This window comes from Pleurodeles waltl, chromosome 10 (assembly GCF_031143425.1).
Source record: "Pleurodeles waltl isolate 20211129_DDA chromosome 10, aPleWal1.hap1.20221129, whole genome shotgun sequence".
Lineage (NCBI taxonomy): Eukaryota > Metazoa > Chordata > Amphibia > Caudata > Salamandridae > Pleurodeles > Pleurodeles waltl.
Window position 1 is genome coordinate 502,208,367 of NC_090449.1, and position 17,669 is coordinate 502,226,035.

The 17,669-nt window shown below is 45.7% G+C and overlaps 1 protein-coding gene across 3 annotated transcripts in view; it reads left to right on the forward strand.

Moving 5' to 3' along the window:
- Window positions 1–17,669, forward strand: part of SCAP (SREBF chaperone) — a 657,412-nt gene that overhangs the window by 584,500 nt on the left and 55,243 nt on the right. For all 3 annotated transcript variants that reach the window (XM_069210888.1, XM_069210889.1, XM_069210887.1), the window contains 2 exons: window positions 3,193–3,275; window positions 14,035–14,201. In XM_069210888.1, the coding sequence (XP_069066989.1) occupies window positions 3,193–3,275; window positions 14,035–14,201 (250 nt within the window). The remainder of the gene's footprint in view (window positions 1–3,192; window positions 3,276–14,034; window positions 14,202–17,669) is intronic.

Below are 17,669 nucleotides of genomic sequence, written 5' to 3' on the forward strand. Positions count from 1 at the left end.
CGCTCCCTTTCATTGGAGCTGTTCTAGATACAGTGCAGTTTCGGGCATATCCCCCCGAAAAGCGAGTCCAGGATATTCGGGCTATGATACCGGTGTTTCAGCCTCTATCCTGGATTTCAGTGAGAATGACTCTGAGGCTGCTGGGCCTCATGGCCTCCTGCATCCTGCTAGTTCAAAAGGCCAGATGGCATATGTGGACTCTGCAGTGGGACCTGAAGTTCCAGTGGGGTCAGCATCAGGGTATTCTCTCCGATAAGGTTCAGATCTCAGAAGGAACTGCGAGAGACCTGCAGTGGTGGTTAACAAATCAGGATTGGGTCAAAGGCAGATTCCTCTCCTTTCCCCAAACAGATCTTACAGTCGTGACAGATGCGTCACTCCTGGGATGGGCCGGCCACATGGGAGAGGCGGAGATCCGAGGCCTCTGGTCTCCGCCGGAAACCAGGCTCCATAAAACCGTATACGCCTGTAGTTGGAAGAAATTTGTGGCATGGTGCATCAACAAATCTGTTGATCCTCTATCTGCTCCTCTTTCTCAAGTCCTCTCTTTTTTTATTTCCCTTGCCCAGCAGAACTCCACCCTGGGCACTCTTAAAGAATATATTTCTGCTATCTCTGCTTTCTTGAGGTTACCAGATCAGCCTTCTTTATTTGAATCTCCTATTGTTGGGAGGTTTCTTAAAGGCCTCACACATCTCATTCCTCCTATCCCATTCATCATGCCCCAAAGGGATCTAAACCTGGTATTAACATACCTTTTGTGTGCCCTGTTTGAGCCACTTCACAACTGCCCATTACGACTCTTAACTGTCAAGATTGTCTTTTTAGTTGCCATTACCTCTGCCCGCAGAGTAAGTGAGCCCCAGGCTTTTTCATCTAAGCCACCTTTCCTGGCAATACATCCTGACAAAGTGGTACTTCGCACAAGGGCTTTTTTCCTACCTAAAGTAGCGACACCCTTCCATGTCAGACAGTCCATCATCTTGCCTACCTTTTATGCACCCCCACATCTCTCACATGAAGAGGAGAGACTCCAACGCTTTTTTTGGGTCCAGACTGTGGTGTTCTACCTTGATCGTACCAAAGACTTCCAGGTGGACAATCAACTCTTTGTGGGATATGTGGGTGTGGAGAAGGGAAAGGCAGTGCAGAAGAGGACCATTTCTCGATGCATACTCGTATACATCAAAATGTGCTACGCTCGGGCTAAGAAGCAACCTCCTGAAGGTTTGCTTGCTCACTCCACCAGAGCTAGTGCTGCTACCACAGCGCTAGCACAGACGTTCCAGTCCTGGACATGTCAGGCAGCGACGTGGGCATCTCTGCACACTTTTGCCAAACACTACTGCCTAGACACTCCGGTCCGAAGGGACGGCTACTTTGGACATTCGGTCCTGCAGGACTTCTTGGTGTGATCGCACCCCAACACCGGGGATGGTATTGCTCGGGTATCTATTCAAAGGTAAGGAATCTGCAACTAAAAGTCTCTATCAGATGTACAAGTTACTTACCTTCGGTAACGATATATTTGGTAGAGACATATTCTAATTGCAGATTCCTTACCGACCCACCCATCCTCCCCGCACTGCAAACTGATTTCTGGGGACAGGAACTTCCCCTTGAGGGCCCTAGTTTTGGCGCACCACTCTGTGTTCTTCATGGCTCCGCGCTACTGGCGTGGAAAGTCGTGAAAAGTCGTCAGCTGGAGTGGCGCCTATATATGACCGCAACGTCATCACGACGGCAACAACGCCCATGGAGTCGACCAACGCCACCTGACGGCTCGCACAGATACTGTTAGAAGAAAAATCTCCAGATCCAGACTGATGCCTGGGGGAATTCAAAAGTAAGGAATCTGCAACTAGAATATGTCTCTACCAGATATATTGTTACCGAAGGTAAGTAACTTGTACTTTTGAGACATTTGTAGGGGGCCAACAAGGATTCTAGTGTACACATTTACTTAATGATGTTATACAGACTTACTGTCAAGAAAAGAGAGAGGCTCATTTAAGACAAAATGTACTTAAGCACGATTTTCATCTACTCGCAGTGTAGGGTACGGCTACACTAAAGGCTGATACTACTTTAAAATCAGTACATCACATGAAAAACTAGAAGAGATTTGTGCTGCAAAAAAAAGTCCCTTACCTATAACAATAGGTTTGCAGCCCAAAGTTTCTCTAGATTGACTTGAACGCTCAGCACACTGCAGGAAGGGGGAGTTGATGGAAATAAAATAGAAGATGTTGGCTACTGCTAGGGCACTTTGGCCTTTAGTCTATTTCATAGTAAGGCCCTGTTTGAGCTCTGCCTTTAGTTCACGCTCACAAAGAAATCTTTTACCTTTACAGTTTCCAGACCAGTTTACTAGATGGGGGAATAATGCTCCATATGTAAATTTGAAGGAGCTTCAAGATGTAAAACTAATTTTACAGGTAAGTAGCCACATTCTTCTTTTCTGTAGAGCAGACATAATAGGTAATGGATTTGAAACACATTCCTGATGTCCAGCCCGGCAATTAGAGAATATTGGTCAGTGATGGCACAGGCAGTAAAAAAGCAACACTGCATAGACAATATTCACATCTGCTGTGTTAATCTGTGTTGTTCAAGCTCCCTTTCTTGTTTGGTCTTTCTGCGTCGATTCAATAATCATATATAGTGACTCTCTACAGAATCCTTAGATCTCCCCATATCAGGATACCACAGCCTTACCATCCCACATTTGAGTTCCTCAGTCATCCTAGTTTGCTGAGCCCTAATTCCCTTCTCTATTCAGTACTCTATAATCTTCTACTCTTCCACTCCCCTTCGAAACTCTTGTTTTTTTTTTAACCACTTTTCTCATAGCCAGTTTATCTACCCTTCTAATATCTTCTACTCTTTAAATCTCCCCCTCACAACCCTTTTCCGTGAGTGAACACTTCAGGGTAACCTCCCCGAAGGATGAGTGAAAACAGAACCGTTGGTTAATATGCATCAAAATGAGAGCATTAGTAGTGGGTGTGCACATAGATTGTTTGGCTGTTGCTGCTACTTATCTGTGATTTGTGAATACTGAACAGTCACATTATCCTTAAAGAAGAGTGGTTTATGTACAACATCGAGAATAGCATTCTCCCCCCATTGTAGATCTTCGCTATCCAAGGCCTCTGACCTCTTTTCTAATCTGGTGTTTTATGTTGTCAGGGTTGTGGTGGCCAGGCTCAACGGCTCTCTGGATTTCTTTTCACTGGAATCACTGAAGTCATTCAATCATCTGCAGTATCGAGGTAAGGCAGTGGATAATGGGAAGGAATGGGTTTTCAGGGAGAAATGGTATTAAAATTGCTTGTAATGGTTTACCAGTGGCCTGGTTAGAGTGGTTTTGAACTTAGTCACCCTGTTCCATGCTCATTTGCTAATTCGACATATGGTGTGTACTGAAACACCTGATGTCATTGTAAGCAAAGTAATAACTTAAACTCTTTCCAAGGCCTAGCCTGCCCTGTTTACAGCCTCTTTCGACCTCACGCATTTGCTTCTTTTTTTTTTTTTTTTTGCTGACTGATGTGTAGTCTGTACTTTTTAATTTACATCATCATGCTACTTTACAGCTACCTCAATGGTTGGTCTTTCTCTCACAGCGGTTGGTTCTTCACAGTTCTCATCTGTAGAATACACTTTTGGGAATGTGAGGTGCCCTTCAGAAAAGTTTTCCAAAAGACCAGTCTTTGTTTTGAAAGTTGGAAAAGTCAGCCAGCACTCTGTATGACTGACAAAGGATCTCCAGTCCTGCAGTACAAGGACAATTACATTATACAGCACTTACTCAGATCCATTCTCTGTCCATTTCTGTGTCCTTGTGTCCCTGGTAACAGTTTACAGCTTCTACTAGCAAAACAGTTTTTAGAACTAGGATGCTCCAGGTTCAACTAGACATCTAGTAATTCCCTAGTTTAAGATTCAGTAAGTGTTGACATGGCTCCCATCCAGTCCGTTCTGAAGGCTGTAGTGTTCAAAACTTAGTATCGGAAGAGACTATAAGTACCTATGGAAGATTCCCTTTACAAAGGTGCTTCTTCATCACTGACCTTTAACAAGGTTACACTAAAGTAAATTCCCTCAAAAAATAGGTTCAAACTTTGTTTTCCTTATGTAGCATTACTGAAACGACTTATGTTCTTGCGCCTTCTTGAAGCTAATATCAAGCAAGGAACATAGCAAGGAGTGAAACACTTGCAAGCAGCCCTCCCTTTGCCATGCCACCCAAAAGGCATTCTGAGGAGAGGATGTATCTAATCCAAGTCGGCAATAATTAGTAGGCTTTGGCAGTGAAATTACACTGAAGTTGTCCACATCACCAATGATTCTCCAAAATCAGAGGCACAGCAGGAAGGGCCTTTGAAGATACTGGCCTGAGCAGGTCATAGTTCTCTCCTTTGTTATGACATGGTTCTTTCACCGTTTTCCTATCAATGGGAGGAGATTTAACAATGAGACTCTTGTATACACATGTGCTGGACTGTGGTGGGTTCTTTTAATTCCAGGTTATTATGTACATGGTTCAAAAAATTATTTCTGAAAATAAAGGGACCAAACTTTAGAACTGTATTGCTTGAAGTAGCAATCGGGGTCTTTGACAGCAGTTTTTACAGTCTTTCACTAATCTTCCAGATATGTGAACCTTGTTACACTCTCTGCAAAAAAAAATATATTGTATGGCAAATCGGCATTATACCTGCATCAACTGCAACACATTCCCCAGTGGGAGACTCCTCCACCTCTGTTAGCTGCTTTATTTAATGCACTGTGCGCCAGAAAAATCTATATGTGAAAGATTAACGCTGCTCTCTAAGTGCTCTCTAATTGCCGCCTCCCTTTGTTTCCCAATATTGTCTGCCCGGATCGGTCGTGGTTTGTGCCAGGTCGGTCCTCGGCGCTAAATCTTTGCACAGTGCTCGCCTTCATGCATGCTGTAAATCCTCAGCTCGCTCACCTGGATGCCACAAAGGCGTTTGACTCCTTAGAGTGGCCCTACTTGGTTCAACTGCTCTCACTCGTTGGCCTCAGCCCGCGATTCGTGCACCTGATTCAGCTCATGTACGCCTCCCTGACTGCCTGACTTCTCCTTGATGGGATGATATTGGACCTGTTTCCTGTCACACGTGGAACCTACCACGGATGTCCCTTATCCCCGATTCTGTTTGCTGTGGTGATGGTGTTGCTGGCTGCCTGGCTTAGGCCCACAGGGGACTCAATTTTACGGCCCAAAGGATTTTAGTGTCCATGTACGCTGTACGTCCAAGAACCTCACACGAGCCTAGCCCCCATCATTCATGAGGTCATCAGATTTGGTGGGTACGCAGTTATTCACATAAACTGGGTTAAGTCTATATTTTTTCCCCTCATCATTTGCATGCATTTGTTTGAATCTGAATACCCACTGAAATGGGCCCGGAGCTTGTGCTCTACCTGAGCATTTGGCTTAGCCACAACTTGGATTAACTATGGGGGACCAGCTCCGGCAGGGCCATGATTTGCTGGAAAAGTGTATCCAGACCTGGACTCTGCTGCCTCTGTCTGTAATGGGGTGGATTGGGATTGCAAAAATGTTTGCCTTACCCACATTCTAGTATCTCTTTCTTAACTTCCCGATCCCACTCACCACCCACTTCCTTTGGCGATTGCGCTCCAACCTGGTTGCCCTAGTTTTGGCTGTAAAACAGCATGTATTATGCCACCCTAGGGGACCCCTCACCAAGCACATGTACACTGTATGCAGCTTGTGTGTGCTGGTAGGGAGAAAAAGGCAAAGTCGACATCGCACCCCTCTCAGGGTGCCATGCCCACAAACCCACTGCCTGTGGCATAGGTAAGACACCCCTCTAGCAGCCCTTATAGCCCTAAGGTAGGGTGCACTATACCACAGGTGAGGGCATAGCTGAATGAGCAATATGCCCCCTACAGTGTCTAAGTCCATTCTTAGGCATTGTAAGTGCAGTGTAGCCATATTGAGTATATGGTCTGGGAGTTTGTCATTACGAACTCTACAGCTCCCTAATGGCTTCACTGAATACTGGGAAGTTTGGTATCAAACCTCTCAGCACAGTAAACCCCCACTGATGCCAGTGTGAGATTTATTGAAAAATGCACACATAGGACATCTTAGAGATGCCCCCTGTATACCAGTCCAACTACTAGTGTTAGGCTGACTAGTTTCTGTCAGCCTCCCACATCCAGACGGGTTTCTGGCCACATGGGGTGAGTGCCTTTGTGCACTCTGTGACCAGGAACAAAGCCTGTCCAGGGAGGAGGTGCTTCATACCTCCCCCATACAGGAACTGTAACACCTAGTGGTGAGCCTTAAAGGCTCAAGCCTCAGGTTACAGTGCCCCAGGGCACTCAGCTAGTGGAGTTACCCACCCCCTCGGACAAAGCCCCACTTTTGGCAGCAAGTCTGGTGGGAAAATTACGGAAAACAGGGAGGAGTAACCACCCCAGCCAGGACCACCCATAAGGTGTCCAGAACTGAAGTGACTCCCTCTCTGCAGAATCCTCCATTTTGGTTTGGAGGACAGAGACCAATAGGATTAGGTTTGTGCCCCCCTCCCCAAATGGAGTGGGCACAAGGGGAGTGTAGCCACCCTCAGGGACAGTAGCCATTGGCCACTGCCCTCTGACCCCTAAAACGCCCCTAAATCTAGGATTTAAGGGCCTCCCTGAACCCAGCTCACCAGATTTCTGGCGACCTGACAAGAAGGACTGCTTAGCTGAAACTCCCAGCAGAGAAGGAAGACGACAACTGATTTAGCCCCAGCCCTACCGGTCTGTCTCCTGCTTCAAAGAACCTGCAAAATAACAGCAACGCATCCACCGGGACCAGCAGCCTCTGCCAAGCTCCAGAGGACTGCCCTGCACCCAAAAGGACCAAGACCTCCTCTGGGCAGAGGCCCTATCCAAGAAGAAACTAACAACTAAGGACGCCAACCTCACTCCAAATGCGTGAGTCCTAACCACTGTGCCAGACACCCACAGCCCGTGTCCAGGTGGGTGGCCCAACCAGCTAGAGAGGATCCGCAGGCGAATCCGAGCAAGTGCCCACCCTGGGTTGACCTCACCACCCCTCCACGACGACGCCTGCAGAGGGAATCCCGAGGACCCCCCTGACCGCAAAAGCTCCGGACGAAAATATCCAACGCCTAAGGACCCACTGCACCCGCAGCCCCCAGGCCTTGGAGAAACCGACACCCGGTGCAGCAACGTTCAGCAGGCGGCGCTCCTACCTGTCCAGCCTGTGGTGCACCTTGAGACAACCCCCTGGACCTCGCCTGCAGCCTCTCGGTGACCCCCAGAATACCCTCATAGAGGACTATTGTGGAACCGACATCTTGTTTGCACGCTGCAACCAGCCGCCCCAGTGCCACTGAGGGTGTATGTTTGGTACCTACTTATGGCCCCCTTCAGTGCTGCTCTAAACCCCCCCAGGTCTGCCCTCTGAAGTCACGGGTACTTACCTGCCTGCAGACCTGAAACTGAGTGCCCCGTCTCCATAGGAGCCCATGTTAATTTTGCCTACACTTTGACCTCTGCACCTGGCCGGCCTGTGTTGCTGGTGGTGAGTGTTTGGGGTTAACTTGAAACCCAACCTGTGGACTTCCTAACCCCTGGAGACTGGAACTGTAAGTGTTGTACTTACCTGTAAAATGATCTAACTTTTCTCCCCCCCCCAGGAACTGTTTCTGAAAATTGCAGTGTACATTTTTAAAACCGATTATTGCTAATATTTCAAAAACTGTTTAACTTACCGATTTCAAACAATGTACTGTTGATACATGGGTGAAATATGAATCTATTGAAGTACTTACCTGCAACTTGAATCTTGTGGTTCTAAAAATAAATAAAGAAAATATATTTTTGCTATATAAAAACCATTGGTCTGGAGTTGTCATTGTGTGTGCTTCTTCTATTGTCTGTGTGTGTTCAACAAATGCTTTGCACTACCCTCTGATAGGCCTAACTGCTCGATCACACTACCACAAGATAGCATTAGTATTATCTATTTTAGCCTCTGTTAAGCCTCTGGAGAACACACCTGGACTCTGTGCACGCTATATCTCATTTTGATATAGTATATCCAGAGCCAGCTTCCTCCACTACCCTACACAGAAAATAAATGTTATCACGTCTGGGCATTTCTCAGAACAACAAGTCTTATTATAAAATAACAACAAAGTGCCCCTAACCACGTTAGAGGGGAACCCTCCTTGTACCATGTCATTGCATCGATGCTAGACTGGGCCTCATCGTTCTAAACACCTGGAAGGGCTGCCAACAGACCTACAAGCAACCCCCTGCTCATTATCCAGGTATGGGAGTGGGTCTTCCTTGAAGAGAACAAATAGCAGCAGGTTAGGGCTTACACAGCTATTACTCTTGTGTAGCTTTTTAGTAGTGCAGGTAGGTATTTTAGATTCCCTGGTGTGACAGAATTTTGGGTCTTTTTATCTGTTTCTCATTTTTTTGTGCCAACGATAATAGTGTTGTGTTTTCTGGTCCCAATAATCGCAATTCATGCCTCATTATGTAGAATGTAGTTGCTTCAGTAAAATGTATTGAACCAAATCCTACTTCTGTTTGTCTTGTGCATGTATGAGACTTATGTAATTGAGTGAAAGGGGTAAGATCTCTTCCAACATGACTTCCCTGAGAAGTCTAGTGTCATATTTCAGGCTGCCCCAAATCACCCTTACTCTGGATTTTGGTGAGGTGCAGCTAGCTAGCCGAAAGGGTTAGGCCGACAGCTGCCAGGACGGTGTTGGATAAGACTCAGTCGCCCACACGTGGTGGTGCTGCTACCGGAATCCAGCAGTCTCGTCCCCATGACGAAAGTCTTATGACAGGGAACTCAACGCACCTGACATGACACTTCACTCATTATGCGCATAACCCCAGAACCTCCTTTCCTGGCTCTACCCCCTCGCGCTTTTAGCCTCATGCGGCGGTGGAAAGGGATCAGGGGGCCCACTTGTCCTCTGGCCACAGCTCTCGACCAGCCCTACAAGCCCCCACATTTAAAAATGAACACAATGGAGTGTGTCCCATTGGTGTGGGATGGCATGCAGTGTCACGTCTGGTTACTCTGCATCTACAATCCCTCCATCCCCTTTTTGCACAACCGTATGGTGCTGCCGCTCTAGGATGACTGCACTAGAGCAAGAGCTCACAGGTGAGGTCTTAGTACATTTGCAGACATACACCCTGATGGTAAATTTCTATCCCCATTCGCGGCAGATGTGCACCCGCGCCTCACTGTGTAAGATGTCCGACTCTACCACCAGCTCCATGCTAACTGCAGTGTGTTACATCACACATTTCCTGCACCACCACACATGCTTCATGTGCTTGAATACATGCTTAAAAAACACCTTTCCTCGCTGATAGGTCACCCTATTGTATCATCAGATGGAGGGCAAGGCACTCGTACGCGCTCCAGCGGCTTGCGCTGCCTTGGACCTAGACACGGACGCCTAATGGTTGTATTGCTGTGAGCAAACTGCAGCCCTCTCATCCAACTTCAGATTTCAGCTTGTCCACTACAAATTCCTGCACAGGTTGTACTATAGCCCGTGCAAATGCTTTACATGGGTTTGGTGTGTAATGCGCAGCTCCAGAGGCCTCCTTCCATCTCACCTGGTAGTGCCCATGAGTGGCGAGATACTGGGCTACAGTTTACTCTATCATGCTTCAGATAGTTGGACATTCACTGCCACATAACTCACTGGTTGGTCTCCTGGAATGTGTTTCATTTTCAGCACTTTTTTCAAACAACCAACAGCCCCAGCACTGCGAAATCAAAAAGCTCCAAATTCAGCCTTGTATAGCAGAACTGTACATTATACTGGTCTCTGATAAGAAACATTCCAAGTTATCGCAACACAAACATTAGACACACATGGAACAAACATACATTATGCATATACCAAGCCATAGAGCCAAATATACCTGGAGCAATACAATGCACCCACATCTGGTAGTCACAACTCTTAGACCTGATCCCCCTTTTCATCCCTCGTGCTCCAAGCCAACTGTGAAGGGTAGGTCATCATCCCCATTCAACCTATCTAATAGGAGCCCCCAGGCTATAATATCCTCAATATCCTCATATCATCCATACGAGATTAATGCAAATGATGCTTCTCTGCCACTCCCCACTCAAGGACATCTTTAACCCAGGACAGTAACTGGGGAACCTTGGGGTCCCATCCATACTATTACGACGTGCCATTTTGCCAGGAGCATCGCAATCTGGGCCAACCGAAAGGGGATCTTCCGTCCTCTGGGCCACGCCATTGTACCAAACAGACCCCAGGCGTAAGTGGGATAGAAAGAGTGGTCGCTGCCTAGATCCTGGGCACCACTATCCCTCCCCCGCTCCCACGTACCTCCGCGCAGTGTCACACTGAATATAGCCCCCAGCAGACCATAACGCCCACACTTCCCAGCCTTTGTGGGATCAATTCTATTAAGATGCAAGGTAGTAACATAATTATGATGCAGATAATTTAAATGAAGTAACTTAAATCTATTGCTGCAGGACACCATCCCCACCAGTTCACAGGGTTGCGCCCAATCCTCATCTAGGATAGGTTGTCCCATGTCTGTCTCCCAAGTTCACCTGACCTTACATGGTGGCTGTATTACATCCCCCTGCAAAGCCTTATAAAAGACTGTGATCAGATGTCTGCCCTTACCCACCAGTCTGTCTTTGACCCCCTGCCAAAATGACCTGGGAGGGCGCGGGTGCTGCCGTCCACCAGACGTTCTGCACCATGTGTTCTAGCTTGGCATAATGGAGGAAAAGGCCACAGCATGGTATCGCACTCGCAGGACGACAGCAACCTTAGTGATGGCAGCTAAGGGCAGCCCCAGCTTCCCGCACAGCAGCTCACCTGCCCAATTGGCTTCCCACATGAAAGGCCTCCTGTGCCCCCAGGAATGAGATAAACATCTCATTTGGGTATTAATCCCCAGCCAGCGAACACCCTCCCTCCCGCCATAGAGCCATGGATACATCAAACTCTATTATACTTGAAATGGTGCCAGATCCCACAGGCCCAGCTCTCTATCAAAGGGAGCTTGGTGTATCACCCGCCACTCCACAGTCTCATGTTTCTGCAGTGTGCCATAGCAAATAAAGTACAGTCCCCTCGGCAAGGCACCTCACATCAGAACACAAACCAGGGTATTGTCCCCCAGCATCTCCCAAAAAAAGTAACTTTTCTCAATTATTGGGCATCATGAGCCAACAAGCATCAGATGACCATCAAAATAATACTGCATATCCGGAATGGCCAAGCTACCATCCTCAATATCTCTGGTCTCCTCGGATATGTTAAAGATGTCCCCCCTGGAGCTTGGTGCCTCACTGCCATGCTCCTACTCTTAGCCAAGCAACGGTTTGCTTTGCACTGGGGTAGGCGGCATGCACCAAAGGTTGAGATCTGGCTGCAAGATGCAGTTTGCCAGCAGCAGCTTTCTATCTTCTGGTAACTCATACCATTGAGCTCCTGCCCGAAAGACATTTAGGAACCAGTGGTGGCCTAGCAACGACAGAGAGACACTTCCCGCCGGAAGCAGAGAGAGACTTGCCAAATGCGAACATCTCTAATTCACTTGATAGTGCTGCCAGTGACTTTAACAGTCCAGCCCCTGACCATTTGCCCACCTGCACCCCTGCGCCATGGACCAAACTGTAGAGTTGTGCCTATTTACATTAGACCCACCTCTTCTGATTAAGTGGCAATGTCATGATTCGTTATACGCTACAAGGAATTCCCTGTTATTTTAGACATTGTTTCTGTTGTAGTGGTGCAGTGATGCACTAAGTATTAAGATTAATTCACTGCTGTGCCTTGCCAACACCCTTCCCCCACCCCCTTTTTCCTTAGTCCCCTTACCTCTCCATTTTGAAGGTTTCTTCTTTGTTGTTGTTATCTTCATGAAATGCCAATAAAAACAATTTAAAAAAAGATGCCAACTAAAACAGGTCACAAGTCAAATAGTTGATTATCACACTGTGGTAGGAAGGAACTGGAGTCTCACCCAGCACTGCACCCTGCCTCAGCCGGTTCCACTACTGCTTCTCCGTGCCTGCTCTACCTTTTTCAGTAACCTCGAAGTCCAGTTTCATCTGAGGGTCTTTGATGACTCCCCAAGACCTGATAATTTTATCTCTGGATCAATGCACTTGGAGTAGGCAACAGTCACAAGGATCTGATCAACATGCACTAGGCCCTATCGGCTTGAAACCCTGGGCAACGTTTTCCTAGGTTGAAAAAAACAGGATACAAGAGTTATGCCAGTAGAGACCTAACAGGGCCCCAGCCTGCTTTTCACTGTCTGCCTAGCAGACAGTGAAAAGCGCGACGGGTGCAACTGCACCCGTCGCACACCTGCAACACTCGGAGCTGGCTTCAGTGTTGCAGGCCGCCTTCCCGCTGGGCCGGCGGGCGCTAACAATGTTAGCGGGAAGGTCGGAATGGCCCCAGCGGTCTTTTGTCTCTTCATGTGTGACTCATGATAAGTAGTTAGGTAATATGAAAAGTTGACAGTCTATTCAGTGAGCCATGGGTTCTAGGCGAGAGAAGTTGCCCTCTGTTGCAAACCAAAAGCTGGTTTCTCCTGAATCTTTACCTATGTCTACATAAGCCCTAACTGTGAATTGTGTGCATGTGTGACTGTTCTAGGAAGCCTTGCTCAGCACTAGCTGTGTATGGGACTTTTTTCTCAGCACTGTCCCGGGAAACACATCATAACATTTTCTGTTGCAACCATTTGAATATTGCCATTTCACTACTGGGAAGAACAGTGGCATGTGGTTCCCGGTTACAGTTGTTCATGCCCTGCTAAAATTGCAAATCAAACAACCCCTCTCCAAGATCGGTTGTGGATTCAGCCATGTGTTGGAAGCCTTGCACAGTCTTAATTTGGATGCAATACCAAATTGTTATAGATACATCATCAGACATAGACTGACTTGCTTCGGTTGTGTAATGGTTTCGTGGTCAGCTTCAGGAATTGTTGGTTTGATGCTTTGGAGGAACACCGTCTGACATTCAGATAGATGTCACCTAATGGAGGAAGGCAGGGCCACTTCAAGTACTTGGTAGAGTGACAAATTGTGTATTTTTTAGATGGGCACTGTTGTGCACTGATGTGGGATGTTGTTGAGCCTTGGATAGCGGGGACAAAGCATGCCATTGCACTCTAGTTAAGCGGTGTGTTGTTGTGCCTTATTGGGTTCGAAGGCATTTTTGACCTCGTTGAACAGCAGGCTTCTGTTCACTGGTTGACCAGATTGCCTTTTGAAATTGATTGGACAAGAGGTATTTGGAGCAGCTTTTATTTGACATGCAAGTCATTAACTAGAGTCTTGGGAAAGCTAAATGTATCTTGTTAGAGTAGAGAGGGATCACATAGCAAAATTGCTAAAATTAATTAAAAAAAGACATTCCTTGTGGATCATATTTCTTCAGCATTTGAGGTGCATGCTCAGAAGAATCCACTAAATGACTTTTATTCTTGCCTGTTTAAGAGCAGAGATTTTGTAAAGAAAAGGAAATTTATGTACAGGGATGTTATTGACAGTACCAGCGAACACCATGGGTTGGTCTCACCATATTGTTAAGTTGCTGGTGTGAGCTGGTTACTGTGACTTTAATCCTTTTTTAGTGAGCTCACCTGGGGCTAAGAGGGCTTCTTATAAACAGGGTCCTCTGGGTAAAGATTGATCCCATTTGAGAGAGCCCTCCTTTTGAGGTAGCTTTCACTCCTTTTAGAAGATGCCATTCCTCCAGTATGCAGCTGACCTAATGTGGTATGATGTTTACCCTTATGTTACTGAATTTTTATGCATACGCATTTAATTGCAGATGTCTTGGCACCTTCCATGTGTGGGATGTAATTTCTGTACTTCAGTATGCCCCCTCCTCCTACACCCAAATTGTTGATGCATTTGTAGTTTCATGCACATACTTTTTCTCCTTACAGGGAGTCCACATCGGAGCAGTGTACCGTCATCCCCCATGTACAGCAGCGAGGATGTCATCCGGTGCCAGCTAACCCACACAGTGCCTTGTGCCCATCAGAAGCCTATTACTGCACTGAAAGCAGCAGCTGGGCGGCTGGTGACTGGCAGCCAGGATCACACTCTGAGAGTCAGTACTCGTGTTCGGGTGTATGATGCCAGTATTTGGGAGGGATATGAAAAGTGTGCATGTGTAAACCAGAATCCGTATCAGTGTGCATGTACAATAATCTCTATTGCTATGTTAGACATACAGCAATAAAACTACATGCAAATGGGCTTCAGTGTGGCATTGCAATTCAATAGATATCATTACTGCAGTGCATATTAATAGCTAATGTTTCAGTGTATATGTGGACTAGCATCTGGCTTGCCTTCTCTTGTGTCCATTGCATTTTGACTAAAACCCAGTCTCTCTTTCACATCTCTCCCTTACCCTGTTCTCTCCTGTGTCCCCTTTTCTCTTGCCTTTCTTCCTGAATCTTCTCTTCTCCCTCCTTGTTAGCCCCCAACACCCACAAAATAAAGTATTCTTTAGCTCAACATGATTTCATTGGACTGGGCAGTGCAGGAACATTGTAAAATATTCCTCGATTTGATATATGTATTTTGTAGCCATTAGTGGAAAGGGAAAGAAGTAGGATTGAAAGAGGCACGCCAGATAGATACATAACAAACTTTTCTGAATGCTGCATGTAAAGATCGCTTTTAAGGGCTTGATGAAATAAATAATAGTATATGTATAGTGGGAAGTTGCAGTGGGAAGAGTTGCAAATTTCTGCTGTGCAAAAAGAAAAAGTTTGCAACCAATACAGTTTGTGCTGAAATAACTGAGATATGACCAAGATCTAACCAGCCTGTTCCATTAGATAGTCACTGTTCCACCTCAGGTCAGAAGGAGTGCCTGGAACAACAGTGGTGCAAGATCTGCTCATTGACATATGCAGAAGTTCTATGCATTTCGATGGCCAGAAAATGACGTTTATCAAGATGTCCAAAAATGTGTTCCCGTCAGGGGAAGCCTAGTATGGCATGTTTTTTTGTCCATTTGGAGGTGTTGTAGGGGATACTTTGGAAGGACTAGTCAAATAGCATTCCCATAAACAAGATGAGAAGAGACCAGGTCTTGAATAAGCACTTTCCCAGTGTCAAAAGACAGCAGATTGAGAATCGGTCTAAGGGCGCTGAGGGCATTAAAGCAGAAGGCTTCTGATTTAATTAATTTTGGTTTCTCATCACAAAAGAAAAATATTTCTGGTGAGACCAGAGAATAATATGCTTTTAACCAGAAATAGTCCTCCCATTGATCTGTTGTGTTGATTTATTTAAGATGGCTGGTTTGCATCCATTTTTGCCACTGCAGTCATGGAATCTTGAGCTTCTTCAGAATAGGAAACTGGGCTTTAATCTTTAGAAGCACTCCTTATTGCTTGCATAATAAAGAGAATGGTGTGTTCCCACTCCACAAGCAAGGATTAAAGCTATCTTAGAAAACTGACCCTCATTCCACAATCCTTCTATCATGACTATGATTGTGGGAGATGAGGAAGATTGCTATGGATAGGTAAACAAAAACAAAATAGAAGTTCCTCCACTTTCCACAGTGCTGCAGGTGTCATCTAACATAATGACCAGCACAGATTTGCATCCATGAGCCTTTCAGAAATTTGCTTGGCCAGGATCTAGAAGGTTGTCTTGATCCAAGGATATGAATAGTTGAACATTGACTGCGACAATGGTGTTTTTCATTGGAAATGGTGAAAGTTAAATGAATCTGTAGTCTGAATGCTCCCTGAGATGCGGTGATAGTTTATCCAACAAGAGCATAACTGTGACCCTCTTGCATGGTTAGGGAACTAATTACTCTGCCAAGGGAGCAATTATGCACTTTAGAGACAAGTGGAGTAATAAAAGATGCTACAAAGCATCAACCTTTTCATCAGACCGGTGTTACGAGGGGCACCCAGTATTAATGGTGATGACTTTGGAGGAATATAAATTCAGAGGTCAGGGGAAGCAAATGCATCACAGGAGGCTTGTTAAATAGGCTTGGCAGACTCTGAAGAGATCTGGGCAAAAGCCAGATTAGTGTGTTCAAATGAAGCTCAGATGTCTCCATTTTATGTGTGTTACAGTTTCATATTTAATTGTATTGCACATAGTTTTGCACATAGTGACAACTGTGTGCAATATATATCTGTATTCCCAGAGAACAGGAATGTTAAAAACCATAAAAGCCAATTACAGAAAGCTGAAGGGAGACAGTTATAACACAAAAGAGAAAACAGATTGGTCTACATTCACAGTGTGTTACAGATTAGAAGAAGATGATAAACATGAATGATACTTTTTGCAGAACATTACAACAGTTTATACTTATTCAAGGTGAGTAGACCTCTAGTGAGAAAAACGTATCTGCAGAACGTACTGCATTGGTTTCCATATGTGGTGCTAAATCCACTCCAGCAATGAGACTTTTATCTGAGTTTGTCTGCAGCAGTTTCATAATGCAGCCACTTCTTAATTTAGCCCAGTGGATGGATGGATGTTTGTATATGGTATTTCTATAGTGCGAACCTTGCCAAAAGGCAGCGGAGCTCTGGGAATGATCACATTCAAGCTTAAAGTCGACATGTAATAGGAGAGGAAGCTGAGGTATGGATTGTTAATGGATTGTGATGTAATGTTCTTTAAATAGAAGAGTCTGCAGCAGCATTGGTGCAGTTTTGAATGATACAGCGATTGTTTCTAGATCCTGGGTACATAGATGGAAGAGGCCTGTTGTATTGTTTTTTTCATTTTTACACTTATCATTTTGTAGTCTGATCCTATCCTGGCTGTGGGTGTGCTGGGAACCACCAAATATGGTGTTTGTCTGCTAGATATGCAAGTGTTCTGCTTGTGATGACTTTGTAAATGATGCAGATAGTTTTGAAGATTATGCGGGCTGGCAAGGGGCCCCTAAGGAGTTCCATCAGTAAGAGGATGATATGATCATATTTCTCCAGGTACTGAATGAGACGTGCTACACCATGTACAATTCCCCTAAGGGGTAGCGGTGTGAAGTTGGGGAGGGCATTTACTACCATACAGATGCAAGAGTACAAGGGCTTTAACAGCAGTTCAGAAGTCGCTTTTGGAGGAAACAGTTTGAATTGCTATAGAAGAAATAGCTGGTTGGTACCTGGCTGTCTTAGTGTTTTTTGGCAATATGTCCAAATTGAATCCAAGTGATTTGGCATTCAATAAGATTTGGGGGTCGAAGTCATCAGGGTTCATGCCATTTAACCAGGTCATTGGTTTTATGCTGAAGTAGAAGATAGATGACCTTGAGTTGAGTTAGTTGTCATGTCATTGAGCCAGGACAGGGCAGTGGTTCTATGCCGACGTAGACGTTTGATGACCTTGAGGTGGGTCATTTATTTCATAGAGACTTCCAGCTGCAAATTCCTTACCTTAGAATTATCCCCACATGTACCCCTGTGCACCGGTAGGTGGTGTCGTTTAGCTTCATGTGGTGTCCTCTGCCCCAGACATTACATGAGCAGTGCACATGTAGAAGCCACCACAGCTCGCCGACATCAGTTCCTTTTTCCCA